Below are 16742 nucleotides of genomic sequence, written 5' to 3' on the forward strand. Positions count from 1 at the left end.
TAAGGATTCATGTAATCCCCCTTCACCCCATGTAGCTACAGCTCAAATACAGACCAAATCGAAGCTTACCTTGTAAGATGTTTGCTGAAAACGTTGTGTAAAATAAACATTTTGACTCTCGGGGCTGGTGATCAATAACGGTAGGTCACAGGCAGACAATTAAGACATTCTCATGATCTGTGGAGTCCTGTCTTTTGGTGTGTTTCGACATATTCCCCGTTTATTTCGTTAATGGTTCACAACGCTAACCTTAATGTATGGAGCAGCCATCTTGAAATGAGGTCATCGGCTCGGCCTGCCCTTATACATTAGTATGCCCATATGGTAGTAAGTCACACCAAAGATTTTAAGTCACAGATCAATATCCAAGATACTCAGCTTCCCGCAAACACCCTGGTTTTGCATATAGGGCTACCGTTCTCATACCAGACTGAATTGAATAAGAAAAATCGAATAAGGTCCCCAAATATGATTGCACCCAATTTGACCTTGCCTAATTTATAGGATTCAGATAATATTCAAGAAATATAGTATACAACATTAGTTTTGGACCAAACATCTTCCTACCAATGAGTAAGACATGAGTAATCCCATAACATGGTCAAAAGCCACCCACATACTCTCCACACCCTATGCCAATCCCACCCCAACAACCAGTATACAGTATCAGTTCTCTGTCTGACAAGTAGTAGGAATATGCAGTTTGGAGTATTGCTTCTTCATACTATGCAGTCTTCCCCGGTTCAGAGAAATTTGTCATTGATGCCACATACATTATTTACCATAAATTTAGTCCGAAAGTACCAGATGCCGCAGTTACTGCTGCTCTCCTACACCAATTACATTTCAACAATATGTTTCAGGAATGCCAATCGTATATGTTTCTAACCACTGAAATGATTGTGGGTGTCATGGCTTGGCTTGCTGAAATTACATAGAATGAATATGGCTCAAGACATGATTGGACACTATTAGGCTATAAATACTAAGCTTAGGAGCTCTTCCTCAGTTTTATAACTGCAAAGCATTTTCACTCAACAGATATTCCAGACTTTCCAAAGCATTGGGCTTTGCATCTGTTTTAAACAAAAGTGTTTACTTACATGTTAGTGCATTTGCTTCACTTTAAACCAATTATTTGTCAATTGAGTGTTTGTGTTATGAACTGCACTTGGTCATTAGCCTAACATGGTAATTGAGTGTCTTGTTAAAAAGGTGTTACCAGACACTTAAAGTGAATCAGCATTTAGGGCCATTGTTCATAACATTGGTGCTGCGATTCCTGTCATTTAGAGACTGATGTCTTGCAGTAGCTGTGGTTTCTGTGGTAGATTTTAAAGGGGTAGTGCAACTAACTGATCATCATTTGATAGATGAACTGACAAGAGCTTGTGTACAACCATAATTGTGCCTTTTTGAAGAGAGATCCCAGTTTTGACGTTCCTTTGAACTAATTTCAAGAGTGTGACTATCACATGCATACTGTCAGAAATGCATGCAGCCAAAGCAGTTTTTTCCCTTGCTCCCAAATTGATCCAAGGGTGGTGGCTGCATTCCTGCCCCATGTTCTTGTGTGGACATGCGAGTTCCTAAAGAATCTGTAGACTAATGGACTACAAGTCAGTGGTTTGACCCCAGAGGCAGCTTTTATGCCTGGTCCTTGTCCCAGACTATAAAGAATGAACACATGAACTTGTTCATAAATGCAGCTAACCTCCAAGGTCCCATGTGTGGTATGTTTTTCCAAAGATGGCCCGTTCTTCACACGTTTAGATATTGATACCAGTGAGCTGTGAGTTGGACTAGGAAATGGGATCCTGTCGTGTTGTGACCCCCCCCCCCCCCCCCCCCCCCTCCCTTCTATGGTTCTTGTTGTATGAAATGGTGCTGTTGCATGAGTAGCTGGTGAGAAATTTCTTACAACACTCAGCTGTTGTAATCCGTAAATCAGCTGTGATTATCATCGTGAATAGCATAGTTGCTAAATCATCGCCGCTGCTAAATCATAGCTGCCCCCCCCCCCCCCCCCCCCCCCCCATGTCATGGCATGAGGTCCCAATTTTGTTAAAATGTTTGAGTCACTGAGATGGCATGAGAATAAGGCATAGCCATAGCAAAATGTGTAGAATTGCAGGAAACCAGCTTTAAAACCATCAGATGTCTCCAGCAAAGAGGATAGCCTCTTAAACCGCATCATTGGCCAAAAAAAAACCTCCCCCCTTAACTTTGCACACTGCTATGGTCCTTGACCTCGAAGACCAGTCACTAAAGTAGCCTGATCCTGTCCCTTTTTGCCCCCACCCCCTCACACACACACACACACACACTCATGTCGACAGTCCCACTATCACCTGCACCTATTAATGTACACGGTGAACTATGAACTCTGTATCTGCTTTGTAAACTTTCAAACCAGGGAAGGGTGCATTAACAGCAGTGGTGGAAAAAGTACCTAATTACTAAAAGTAAAGATACCTTAATGTAAATGACATAAGTAAAAGTGAGTCACCCAGTAAAATCCTACTTGTGTAAAAGTCTAAAAGTATTTGGTTTTAAATGTACTTTAGTATCAAAAGTAAATGTTATTGATAAAATATACTTAAGTATCAAAAGTATAATTCATTTCAAATTCCTTATAAGCAAACCAGACGTCACCATTTTCTTGTTTTTTAAATTTATTTACGGATAGCTAGTGGCATGCTCCATCATTCAGACATCATTTCCAAACAAAGCATGTGTTTGGTGAGTCCGCCAGATCAGAGGCAGTTGGGAAGACCAGGGATGTTTTCTTGATAAGTGTGAATTATTTTCCTGTCCTGCTAAGTATTCAAAATGTATTGAGTACTTTTGGGTGTCAGGGAAAATGTATGGAGTAAAAAGTACTGAAACATTTTTTTTTTTTAAGGAATGTGGTAAAGTAAAAGTTGTCAAAAATATAAATAGTAAAGTACAAGTATCCAAAAAAACTAAAGTAATACTTTCAAGTATTTTTACTTAAGTACTTTACACCACTGATTGACTGCACTTTATTTGAACCTCATGTACGTTCAAGTTTTGATCACGCGGACTGGAATATGTTCAGATCAGCCTCAGAGGACAATATTGACCTATACGCTGACTCGGTGAGTGCGTTTTATAAATAAATGCATTGGAGACGTCGTACCCACTGTGACCATTTAAAACCTACCCTAATCAGAAACCGTGGATGGATGGTGGTATTTTGCGTAAAACTGAAAGCGCGATCCACCGCATTTAACCATAAAAAGAGGTTTGGATATATGGCTGTATATAAACAGTGTAATTATTCGCTCCGCAAGGCAATCAAACAAGCGAAATGCCGGTACAGGGACAAGGTGGAGTTGCAATTCATCGGCTCATACATGAGACGTATGTGGCAGGGTCTACAGGAAATGACGGACTACAAAAGTAGAACATTTAAACTTGTTAACTCTCGCAAGGCTGCTGGCCCAGACTGCATCCCTAGCCGCGTCCTCAGAGCATGTACAGCTTGCTGGTGTGTTTACAGACATATTTAAACACTCCCTATCACTCCTAGTCTGTTGTCCCCACATGCTTCAAGATGGCTACCATTGTTCCTGTACCCAAGAAGGCAAAAGATAACTGAACTAAATGACTACTTCTGTCATCATGAAGTGCTTTGAGAGGCTAGTCAAGGATCATATCACTGCCACCCTAGACCCACTTCAGTTTTCATACCGCCCCAACAGGTCCACAGATGATGCAATCGCCATCACACTGCACACTGCCCTAACCCATCTGGACAAAAATAATACCTATGTAAGAATGCTGTTCATTGACAACAGCTCAGCATTCAACATCATAGTACCCATCAAGCTGGAGGCCCTGGGTCTCAACCCCTCCCTATGCAACTGGGTCCTTGACTTTCTGACGGGCCGCCCCCAGGTGGTGAAGATCAGAAACAACTTCTCTACTTCGCTGATCCTACACACTGGGGCCCCACAAAGGTGTGTGCTCAGCCCTCTCCTGTACTCCCTGTTCCCCCCCGACTGGGTGGCCATGCACGCTTCCAACTCAATCATCAAGTTTGCAGACGACACAACAGTAGTGGGTTTGATTACCAACAACAACAAGACAGCCTACAGGGAGGAGGTGAGTGCTCTCGGAGTGTGGTGTCAGGAAAACAACCTCTCACTCATCGTCAACAAAACAATGGAGATGATCGTGGTCTTCAGGAAACAGCAGAGGGAGCACCCCCACCCCCTCCCTATCCACATCGAAGGGACAGCAGTGGAGAAGGTGTCAGGTTTTAAGTTCCTCGGCGTACACATCACAGAAAAACTGAAATGGTCCACAGCCTGGTACGGCAACTGCACCGCCCTCAACCGCACGGCTCTCCCAGAGGGTGGTGCGGTCTGCACAACGCATCACCGGGGGCAAACTACCTGCCCTCCATGACACCTACAGCCCCCGATGTCACAGGAAGACCAAAAAGACAACCAGCCGAGCCACTGCCTGTTCAAACCGCTATCATCCAGAAGGCGAGGTCAGTACAGGTGCATCAAAGCTGGGACCGAGAGATTAAAAAACAGCTTCTATCTCAAGGTCATCGGACTGTTAAATAGCCATCACTAACTCAGTGAGGCTGCTGCCTACACTGAGACCCAATCGCTGGACACTTTAATAAATGGATCACTAGTCACTTTAAACAATGCCACTTTAATTAATGCCACTTTTTAAGAATGTTTACATATCTTACATTACTCATATCACATGTACATACTGTATTTTATACCATATACTGCACCTTGCCTATGCCACTTGGCCATCACTCAGCCATATACTTATATGTACATATTCTCATTCACCCCTTTAGATTTGTGTGTGTTAGGTAGTTGTTGGGGAATTGTTAGATTACTTGTTAGATATTGCTGCACTGTTGGAACTGGAAGCACAAGCATTTCGCTACACTCGCATTAACATCTGCTAACCATGTGTATGTGACCAAGAACTGTATTTTCAATGACTCTGATTTTAAAGCCTATTTAGAGCACAGGCTATTGAGTTCTCAACTCCATTTTGTTTCCCTATGTGAATCATCTGACCTGTTGGGTTTGTTACAGGTCAAAGGGCTAAGGCGACCGTAGATTAACTTTAGGATGGGATGTCATCGTAAAAGATCATGGGGAAAGTGTCTTCCCTCAGAGTTGAGGGTCTTTAATCCACTGGGCTGTAGTAGTGTCTACCCCCATGTGGCATACGGGCTCCATAAGTGGATGGACTCTTTAAAAAAAAAATAATAATAATAAATGTTTTATTGAATGTTTAAAGCGTACAATATACTTGCAGTGAAGCAACTCAACAACTACATCACATTACTCATCTAACAGACTCCCATACAGAGTGACACTCAGAAGCAACCAGGATCAACACCCTGCTCAAGGGCATGTCGACAGATCTCCCACAAGGTCAAAACGGTGGACTCTTATAACTGCTGAGATTTGCGAGTGATGGGGAAAGCTGCATGCTAACTCGGGAAAGAATAAAAAAAGAAAACATCATGATCATGGATTGAAGTTTCAATGTGAGGGCAAATCTGCCCTTTTGAACCCACTTAAAACCAGTGCCCCCTCATCACCCGACACCCCACAAGACCGAGGGTTTTGGAGAGTTGCCTAGCTTATGATGAATACAATGCTGCCATTTTAATTGTGCTTTTATGAAAGAGGATATGACTCACTTGGCCATTGTTGAGACAGAGGTTTTTCTCAAGGCCCATAACCTCTCCCCTGGGGCAAGGACATGTCAGAGCTCACTCATGCTGTCAAACTCTGGATGTGTACTTTGTTTACATGGCATGGTAGAGCCATATTTACACATCCAATCTGGACAAGCCTAAATGATGGTGTGATTGACTGGTGGTGTTTAGAATAAAAAATAAATAGAATACTATCTTCTTTTGCAATACATAGAAATGCCATGTTTTGGGGTTTTATCTCTTCGGACACATTGACTGTTGTCACTCAACAAAACCACAAAACAAAGATATGTGGTTTGCACAGCCATTACTTCTACTTCATGGAAATAGATGAGGTCTGTTCTATTTAGAGTTTTTCTTCTTTAATCAGCCTAACATCTGTTATTTTACAGGGACATTACTAGTGTCTCTCAGACACTGGCTTATTGAGAGAGCTTCTCTGTGCCTTTTAGCTTTGCATGTTCCTACATGCTCTCCAGCCATGGTGCAACTTATTTTTTGAATTACCATAAGGTAAAGGGTAATTAAAATAAAAAATTGTTTTACATGTCTTTGGGTGAGTTCACTGTTCCCTAATAGGGGTGATAATATCTTCAGTATGACTCACGACTTTGATTTTCTTCTCCTTGTTCGGTTGAAATAACAAAGTCGGCTTCCAAACAAAGCAGGCTCTTTGTTTTCGATCTGCACAATCAAGATTTAGTGTGTTATTCAAAACTCCTTTTATAGGTAGTGCGAGTGTAATACAGAGTGGACTCTGGGATGACTTTGTGAATTACGTCAGCCTATTCAGAGGCCCGAAATCAACATTGAAACCTCAAGGGAAATGTTGCCTTCATTAGGAGATTTATAAGCCTATGTTTGGGATTGATATTGGATGAGTTAGAAATCAATGGCGGCATGAGTTTTCGATGCCCCAGAGACTATCTACTCAACTCCGGTCAGGGAGAATCCCAGGGTAGTGAGTTATGAAGCGAGATGAATTAGCAGGCTAACTTGGGTCGAAGCAACTCCTGATTTTTATCTGGTGCTCAAACAAAGGAGACTCTGTAATACAGTGCTCGAACTGGCCCAGCACCAAGAAGAGCAGTGGTCACCAACCTTTTCTGAGTCAAGATCCCTTTCGCAGTCAAAAAGCAAGCGGAGATCTACCGCTCCGATTTAAAAAATAAATAAACGCATAAATAAATCATGACTTTCAAATTGTAGCATTAACCTAATAAAAACAGTTCTGTAGGAATGAGGTTTGTGCAGCAGGACTAATACATGATCACAGCATATTGTCTATATGCCTGGCCTGGGCTGCCAATATTATTATTCTCAGGCAATAGTATATTTTCCAAACTTGAGCTTTGATAACAAAATGGGTAAGTTGGTGTCGTGCTCATGAGGCACAGCTGAGCATAAATTGAAATAATACTTTATTTTGCTCGACTGATGGGGCCTGCATCTGATATTCATGGTGCTTTCAAGACAACTGTGAACTTTGAATTCGAGTTGTACCTCATCCACATCTGCCTCATGCACAAATTCACATGGTTCGTTTGGCCAGATCAAGTGAAATATTCCTTGATATTAAAATGGACATGACGAGCTGCTAATAATAGTAATAAAACTACAGGGCTGTCAATACACTTGGCTACTCATTAATTGCAGCTGCAGCACCAGTGGAAGTAGGGGGAAGCGTGTTTTTATGTTTTGCAATAGTGTTGAATTAAAAAGTGTTGACAGTCCTGAATAAAAACTCACTCATAAACACCGCAGATATTTGCTGTATTCTTTGACCATCTCTCTCTGGTCATGGTTATACAATCTCGCGTAGACTAGTACCAAACTTTGCTGTGGCTGGGGTCGTGGAAGCTAATGGCGGTGATTGGAGCTATGCACAGTAAGCGCACTCGATTTAGCCACAAATCTCCCGGTCTACCAGGTAGGCAGAGTTTTTGTATCATAATCGACCGGTTGGTGATGGCTGAAGTAGAGCTTTCTTTATGATCAAGAAAATCCTATTTTGTTTCCAAATATTCCATCAAAAGTTGGAGCAAGTTTGTAAACTCATAAAGCCAATTAACCCCAGGGATTCCGCTTGTCCTTACATCATCACAGGCTAGAATGAAACATTGAGCAGGGAGGGGAAGGTGCACTGCTTCAAATTGGTTTCGCTTTTATTATGCTACAGTGCCTTCATAAAGTATTCATACCCCTTGACTAATTTCACATTTTGTTACAGCATGAAATCAAAATGTATGCATTTTCCCCCACACATCTACACACAATACCTCATAATGACAGTGGGAACATGTTTTTTTTCACAAATTTTTAGCAAATTTGTTAAACTTTTTCAATATAGAAATATGTCAAATTAAATGAGTATTCACACCAGAGTCAATACTTTGTTGAAGCGTCTTTGGCGGTGGTTACAGCTTTGAGTCGTCTTGGGTGTGTGTGGATCAGCTTTGCACATCTGGATTTAGGAATTTTCTCCCATTCTTCCTTGTAGAGTTTCTCAAGCTCTGTTAAGTTGGATGGGGAGCGGCAGTGAACAGCAAGTCTTTCCACAGATTTTCAATGGGATTCAAGTCTTAGATTTGGCTGGGCCACTCAAGGACTTTAGTATTCTTCTTCTGAAATCATTCCAGCATTGCTTTGGCTGTATATTTGGGGTCATTGTCCTGTTGGAACCTAAATCTTCACCCCGGTCGAAGGTAGTTTGCACTCTGAAGCAGGTTCTCGTCAAGGATTTGCCTGTATTTGGTTCCATTCATTGTTCCCTCTATCAATACCAGTCTCCTTGTTCCTGCTGCTGAAAAGCATCATCATAGCATCATGCTGCCACCACCATGCTTCACAGTAGGGATGGCGTTAGATGGGTGATGAGCTGTGCCTGGTTTTCTCCAGGTATAGTGCTTTGCATTTAGGCCAAAGTGTAAAATTTTTGTCCCATCAGACCACATATTTTTGCCTTATGCTCGGAGTCCTTCACGTGCCTTTTTCCAAACTCCAGGTCTTCTGTCATGTGAAAACATGTTTTCACTTTTTCATTATGGGGTATTGTGTGTAGATTGGTGAGAGAATCTATAATTCATTCTGAATTCAGGCCGTAACACAACAATATGTGGAATAAGTAAAAAAGGGGTGTCAATACTTTTCTGAAGGCACTGTAGGTCACTGAATGGCTGGTTGTACTGAATGTCTCTTCGTAGCTAGAACCTGGCAGCAAATCCTACACAAGGTCAGCTAATAGTTTAGTTTTCATCCAGCAGATTTTTATAGTATGGGTTTGTTCGGCTGATGTCTTCAAGCTGTTCCAGTGGAGGTATTGTGGTCCTCATTGTTGCAACAACAGTTTGATAGGTGGAGGAGGGTGAGGTCAAGGTGAAGTTAGACACACACATGCTTGCTCACACACACACAGATTTGTTGAGTAATATTTCCCAGTCTTATTTTTTAGTGAAGGGGGTGTGTGTAATTTCTTGGTCCACTATTTGGCTCTGCTGGTGGTTGGTGTATATTGGGAGATTTATGAACCCCAAAGCTGAGCTAATTTACCCTAGTAGTGCAAGGAATTGCCAGGGACCTCACGGTATGATATTATCACGGTGCCTAGGTGACGATACGCTATGTATTGCGATTCTCATGATACTCATTATTCTATATATGTATTGTGATGTTCCAAATATGTTGCTCAACATACGTATGTTGAGGGGGACACGAGAGCCATGAAAAAAAGAGTTTTGATCAGTCTTGGAAATAAAAGTTCTGAGAACAAATGGGCTCCCTATTTAAAAATAATATGGAGAATGAGCTATGAAGGAAAAATACTAGAGTTTTGGTGCGGGTACAGCAAACTAGTGCAAAAATGATATTGTGATATTGTCAATACGGTATATTGTCAAAAATAATATCCCAATATGTAACTATCGATTTTCCAATATTCTACAGCCTGACACCCACCCACCTCTCCTCTTCTCCCCCTTCCATCCACTACCTTCTCCCTTCTGCAACCCCTCTCTCTTTCTCTTCTCTCTCATCCCACCTACTTTCTTCTGACTCCCCCTTCCCCTCCTGCACAACCCTACCCCCACACTTTCTTCCCCCCTCTTTCTTCTCTCCTGTAGAGTCCTTGCCTCTCTACTCTCCCCCTCTCTCTATTACCCCCCCCCCCCCTCCCCCTCCTGACTAAGTGCTATTGAATGTGCAATCCCAGATGTGCTAAATTACCCCTTGCCCCTTTACTGTAGGGATCCCAGAGCGTTACGTTAACCCCCTTGTCCCTGCCCCCACTTATATAAACATACCTCCACCTACCCATTACTTTCTCTCCAGCTCCTGGGGTGTTTTTGTGCTTTGTGTGTAGTGTTCTGGGCATGCCGATGGTTCACTTGGTTGTGTGGATTTTTACTGGTGTGAGTTTATTTGCGTCTGTAATTGTGGAACGTCTCTTAAGCCAAGTGGCTTTTGCTGTTTTTGTAAGCCTGTGCAGTGCTTGCCGTAGTAAACATGGAATGATTTGTAGCGTTGGATGCCATTCAAGTCCAGATTAAGCAAGGATATTTGCCTCCCAGTTAACTGAATGTTGAGAAACTGTAGATTGAGAATTTCTGTTGGACGGCTGTTTTCCCACTCTTTTTCTGATTCTCTCTCCTCTCTCTCTGTCCCTCTCCCTTTTCCTCTATGTGAGGGGATTAAATATCCTTGAGAGGTTATGTGAGAGTCTCGGTGCGGCAGTCTGCTGTGGGGCCTGTATTGTCTTTGAGCTGAGTTGGCTGACTTCACTCTCACCGGGGGTTCATTAGCTGGGGTTGAGCTAGGCAGGGTTGGGCTCTTGTTTATCCAGGCAGTTACAGACTGTATATATATTAATGGCCCAGTCCTGGTGATTTTGTTAAGTGTTTGGAAGTCTCACATAGCCTTTTCGCTTTTTGCAATACAAACATTGTCTTTCTTGATTTGTTTCAACAGTGAGATGATTTTAATGACGTGGTCCATCATCCTTCGAGGGGAGACCAACTGCAAAACCATCAACGTCTGAACAACTCTTGTGACTCCTCTTGTGACTCCTGGTGTCCAGTGGAGAGGAGGCTCCTCAAACCCCCGGATATTGAGTGAAGCGAGAGGACTTAAAAGGAGGCACAACAAAATGGATACCGTAGACACCATCCAGAACTCTGCCTTGGAGACCAAGGCTGAGCGCATCGCCCGCTACAAAGCCGAGAGGAGGAGAGAGCTGGCGGAGCGTTACGGAAACACTGAGGAAGTCAGCTCTAAATACACCAGGAGGGAAAGGAAAGCTGGTGAGACTTCTGAGAAAGAGAAGCCGGAGGACAGAAGCTCCAAGTCCGAGCAGACGTTATCTAGCCGGGCCACCAGGAGTAGGATGGAAGACCGCGAAGAGTCTGTTGACAGCGAGTCCTCCCAGGAGACCGGGGGGGATGAGGAGGCCCAACTGGATACAGCTGCCCCCTCAAAGCCTGCTGCCACCAAGAGGCTTAACTCTAATCACAGGTGAGTCCAGTCAATTCCCCTTGTCCACTCCTGGCTCTTTTGCAGCCTCCACCCGCCTGGTTTCAATTGACAGTTGTTCTGCCAGGGGGTTGTACGTTGCTATAGGGGCCTTTGGGGCACCCTGTCTGGAGACTAATCTAAGGGGAAAGCTGCCAATGTCAGTGGTTCATCACCATACACCCCTCCTTATAAGAGATCAGGATAGGTTAGTCATGCTCCTATCATATCACTCCTTTTTGGAGGGAACCATTCTGGAATGTCCAGAGATGGACACATTCAGTCAGTTGGGAAATGGCACATATGCCAAATGCTTTTGCTGAGACATGTTTTGCTGCATGTTATGACATCTTAGCTTCTTGTTATGGTTCAATTTACAGCTATTCATCGGAATGGGAGTGTTTTAGCCCTTTCGAGAATAAAAAACATGGAAATGCTGCATAGGGAGTGGAGATTTGGGAGCAAAACTCATTTGCTGCCAACATTGTCCTCGATGTCTGCACATGGATGAAGCAAAACATGTCCTTTCCTCCATTTGGGATCTTTTCCCTATAATCATCCCAAATATTCTGCCTAGTGTGCATAAGCCTGTTGGCTCCTGACAAGCAGCTTGAGGGGATGAGTGTAGCAGAGGAGGGGGAGATGGACAGACTGAAAGAGGAGAGAATGAGTGAGAGTACGGGGTTGAATTTGAATGAGTTAGAACATGCACCATAGTTTGTGCCAAAGCTTCCAGCCCCCTCCTTATTGAACTAGATAAGTCTGACTGACTGCTCGTCAGATCTTATCGTCTCCTTACTACATGTTGATTAGGAAAGGCATGCACTCATTGTATTATGTTGCAATGCCCTCCCGGAAGACCTGTGGCATTTTACATGTTTCTTCACATGCAGTCAAAGTGTAGTTATGCAGAGATATTAAGCTTGAGGGTGTTGTCGTGCTTGCGGGTCGCTTAAAAGTCTTAGCGCACATTCTGACCTATAATCGCCAAGTCTCTTTGTGGCCCATGCTGTTGAATCAAATCAAATTTTATTTGTCACATGTGCCGAATACTACAGTGAAATGCTTACTTTCAAGCCCTTAACCAACAATGCAGTTTTAAGAAACGGCATTGAGCTAAGAAGAGCTAAGAATAACATAATTAAAGAGCAGCAGTAAAATAACAATAGTGGGGTTATATACAGGGTGTACCGGTACAGAGTTAATGTGCGGGGGCAATATGTACATGTAGAAGCTGTTGAGAAGCCTCTTGGACCTAGACTTGGCGCTCCAGTACTGCTTGCCGTGCGGTAGCAGATTACAGTCTATGACTAGAGTGGCTGGAGTCTGACAATTTTTAGGGCCTTCCTCTGACACCGCCTGGTGTCTTGGTGTGCTTGGACCATGTTAGTTTGTTGGTGATGTGGAACTTGAAGCTCTCAACCTGCTCCACTACAGCCTCGTCGACGAGAATAGGGGCGTGCTCGGTTCTCCTTTTCCTGTAGTCTACGATCATCTCCTTTGTCTTGATCACGTTGAAGGAGAGGTTGTTGTCCTTGCCCCACATGGTCAGGTCTCTGACCTCCTCCCTATAGGCTGTCTCATCGTTGTCGGTGATCATCGGCAAACTTGATGATGGTGTTTGAGTCGTGCCTTGCCGTGCAGACATGTGTGAACAGGGAGTACAGGAGGGGACTGAGCATGCACTCCTGAGGGGCACCCGTGTTGAGGATCAGCGTGGCGGATGTGTTGTTACCCACCCTTACCACCTGGGGGCGGCGCGTCAGGAAGTCAAGGATCCTGTCGCTTAGTGATGAGCTTTGAGGGCACTATGGTGTTGAATGCTGAGCTGTATTCAATGAATAGCATTTTCACATAGGTGTTCCTTTTGTCCAGGTGTGAAAGGGGAGTGTGTAGTGCAATAGAGATTACATCATCTGTGGATCTGTTGGTGCGGTATGCAAATTGGGCAGCTGGGCAGCTCTCGGCTGTGCTTCCCTTTTTGTAGTCTGTAATAGTTTGCATTCCCTCACACATCAGATGAGTGTCGGAGCCAGTGTATTATGATTCGATCTTAGTCCTGTGTTGACGCTTTGCCTGTTTGATGTTTCGTTTGAGGGCATAGCGGGATTTCTTATAAGCATTTGTGTTGGAGTCCCGCTCCTTGAAAGCGGCAGCTCTACCATTTAGCTCAGTGCTAATATTGCCTGTAATCCATGGCTTTTGGTTGGGGTATGTACGTACAGTCACTTTGGGGACAACGTCCTCAATGCACTTGTTGTTAAAGCCAGTGACTGATGTGGTGTACTCAATGCCATTGGAAGAATTCCGGAACATATTCCAGTGCGACACCGTAACATTGTTGTTTTTGTTTGCGGGTGTTAAGTAAGGCAGGTATGTTGTTGTTGTTGTTCAGGTATGCTCAGATGTTAGGGTCAGGCTGGTGTGCACACATTCACTGAACCCTCTGACTGTGGTTGTCTAAAAGTGGAATGGTTTAAAGGAAGCCATTAGTTATCTTATCTGTTCTGGAGTAGAAGGTGAAAGACGGACCATGCTTTATTTTTGTGTAGGTGGTAGGGCTGACCACATTTAGTCGACTGGTCGATTGTTTGGTCGATAGGCTGTTGGTGGACCAATTATATATTTTTTTTAGTCGAGCAGTGGCAATATATACAGAAATGTATGGTATATGAGACTTATTCATATGAGTCTTATTCACGCCTGTCTGAGAGGACTAATCCGGAAGCGGGGATGGTACACTAGTATCACCAGTAGTACATTTAGCCTACCCTTAATTTCTAATCTATAATGCTTGTTTGGTTATGGTCATTTCTGTTAATGCCTTCAATATATTATTATTACAGTCTTACCGTTGTCATTGTAGGAGTGGACATGTTGTTTGCGGAGCGCACAACCTAGGATACAGTTGTGAGAAAGTTTTGGTTGATTTCATTCCATTTACCATTTGTCCATTTATTAATTGTCTTTTGTTTGGCGCACTCCTGTCAATCTTGAGTAATGCCACGTACCTGATTTACACATAGAAGTAGGTCTAGGCTACCTGGCCTGCGTGCAAATGTAGACTTATAAATGTGCCCATTTGGGGATCTGATACTATTTCTGATTGTCTTAACTCACCATCACTGTGGAGCTTTTTTCTTTGCCTCAAATATCAAGAAAACAGCCTTTTTTTTCCTTCTTTTTTTTTTTACATCTTTGAGAATGACAATAGTTCCTCAGTGTAGCCTATGTGAAAAATATTTCCATCTCTCTCCCTTTAGATAACCGCTCGGAATGAAAGGGGGGGGGGGGGAAATCATGCTCTGACGTCAAAAAATACCTGATTTACTTATCCCTTGTGCAAATAGCCTACAGCTGTGTCTGTCTGTCAGGAGCTCACTGCGGTGTGAAACTCTGAGGGCCCTGAATTTTTTTATACAATGTTGCAAGTCTGCTAGCACCAGTCTGAACCAAGTTAATAGTTGATACAATGTTTCAATTTCTTTGCTGTGAATTATAGGATATTTATTTTTATCAGCATATTTTCCAGCTGCGGGCTGCAATGTTTGCGGGAGGTGGAGATCGGGAACAGTTTTTTGTTTCTTCTACTGGTTAGGCTATATTGCTCTTTGGCTCCCTCTAGTCATTTCTGTGTCTTCATTTTTATTTGCAGTGCTTAAAGCATCAGACAAGCTCAGTAGCCTATATATAGTTGACTTTATTCAAACAGGTTGTGTCTATATAATTTATTTCACCTTTTTATATAAGGAAAAATACATGTTTACATTTTTTTACCAATCGATTGGTCGAAAGAACAGATGACTCCTCGGTCTACCAATATTTTTTTGTTGTAGTCTGGTATAGCCTAGTGGGGTGGGTGGGGGGGGGGGGGGAATCCAAAGTTGTGCTATAAATATTAATTGGCTATGTCATAGCTAATTCGTTAACAATACATATTGGTACATTACTAGCTTAAACATGATTAGTGGGTGATGATGATTTCAGAACCAAAGTGGGGGGATAGAAAACAGGATACATTTTTACCTCATAATCTAGTGGTTAGTGGGATGGTGCCTAGTTTCCCTTATGGCTCAGCTCAGGTACCTGCATAGTACATACATTGTTTATATATATATATTTGTTTTTCCCCATTTTTTTCCCATTCCTCCTTGCAAAACAGCTCGAGCTCAGTGAGGTTGGATGGAGAGCATTTGTGAACAGCAGTTTTCAGTTCTTTCCACAGATTCTTGATTGGATTCAGGTCTGGACTTTGACTTGGCCATTCTAACACCTGGATATGTTTATTTTTGAACCATTCCATTGTAGATTTTGCTTTATGTTTTGGATCATTGTCTTGTTGGAAGACAAATCTCCGTCCCTGTCTCAGGTCTTTTGCAGACTCCATCAGGTTGTCTTCCAGAATGGTCCTGTATTTGGCTCCATCCATCTTCCCATCAATTTTAACCATCTTCCCTGTCCCTGCTGAAGAAAAGCAGGCCCAAACCATGATGCTGCCACCACCATGTTTGACAGTGGGGATGGTGTGTTCAGCTGTGTTGCTTTTACGCCAAACATAACGTTTTGCATTGTTGCCAAAAAGTTCAATTTTGGTTTAATCTGACCAGAGCACCTTCTTCCACATGTTTGGTGTGTCTCCCAGGTGGCTTGTGGAAAACTGTAAACAACACTTTTTATGGATATCTTTAAGAAATGGCTTTCTTCTTGCCACTCTTCCATAAAGGCCAGATTTGTGCAATATACGACTGATTGTTGTCCTATGGACAGAGTCTCCCACCTCAGCTGTAGATCTCTGCAGTTCATCCAGAGTGATCATGGAGTTCATCCAGAGTGACCTTGTTTGAGCTGAAAGTTTAGAGGGACGGCCAGATCTTGGTAGATTTGCAGTGGTCTGATACTCCTTCCATTTCAATATTATCGCTTGCACAGTGCTCCTTGGGATGTTTAAAGCTTGGGAAATATTTTTGTATCCAAATCCGGCTTTAAACTTCTTCACAACAGTATCTCGGACCTGCCTGGTGTGTTCCTTGTTCTTCATGATGCTCTCTGCGCTTTTAACGGACCTCTGAGACTATCACAGTGCAGGTGCATTCATACGGAGACTTGATTACACACAGGTGGATTGTATTTATCATCATTAGTCATTTAGGTCAACATTGGATCATTCAGAGATCCTCACAGAACTTCTGGAGAGAGTTTGCTGCACTGAAAGTAAAGGGGCTGAATAATTTTGCACGCCCAATTTTTCAGTTTTTGATTTGTTAAAAAAGTTAGAAATATCCAATAAATGTCGTTCCACTTCATGATTGTGTCCCACTTGTTGTTGATTCTTCACAAAAAAATACAGTTTTATATCTTTATGTTTGAAGCCTGAAATGTGGCAAAAGGTCGCAAAGTTCAAGGGGGCCGAAAACTTTCGCAAGGCACTGTATATATTACACGCACACACACACACACACACGCACACTGAAACTCTTTGTGAAAGCTCAGAGGCTCAGCAGAT

At 42.9% G+C, this 16742-nt stretch overlaps 1 protein-coding gene across 5 annotated transcripts in view; it reads left to right on the plus strand.

Moving 5' to 3' along the window:
- The window catches only part of svild (supervillin d), a 112849-nt gene that overhangs the window by 23446 nt on the left and 72661 nt on the right, over positions 1 to 16742 (plus strand). For all 5 annotated transcript variants that reach the window (XM_021565408.3, XM_036946612.2, XM_090202403.1 and 2 more), the window contains exon 2: positions 10700 to 11242. In XM_021565408.3, the coding sequence (XP_021421083.3) occupies positions 10878 to 11242 (365 nt within the window). In that variant the 5' untranslated portion in view covers positions 10700 to 10877. The remainder of the gene's footprint in view (positions 1 to 10699; positions 11243 to 16742) is intronic.

The sequence above is a fragment of the Oncorhynchus mykiss genome, chromosome 16 (assembly GCF_057628025.1).
Source record: "Oncorhynchus mykiss isolate SJ-2025 chromosome 16, ASM5762802v1, whole genome shotgun sequence".
Classification (NCBI taxonomy): domain Eukaryota; kingdom Metazoa; phylum Chordata; class Actinopteri; order Salmoniformes; family Salmonidae; genus Oncorhynchus; species Oncorhynchus mykiss.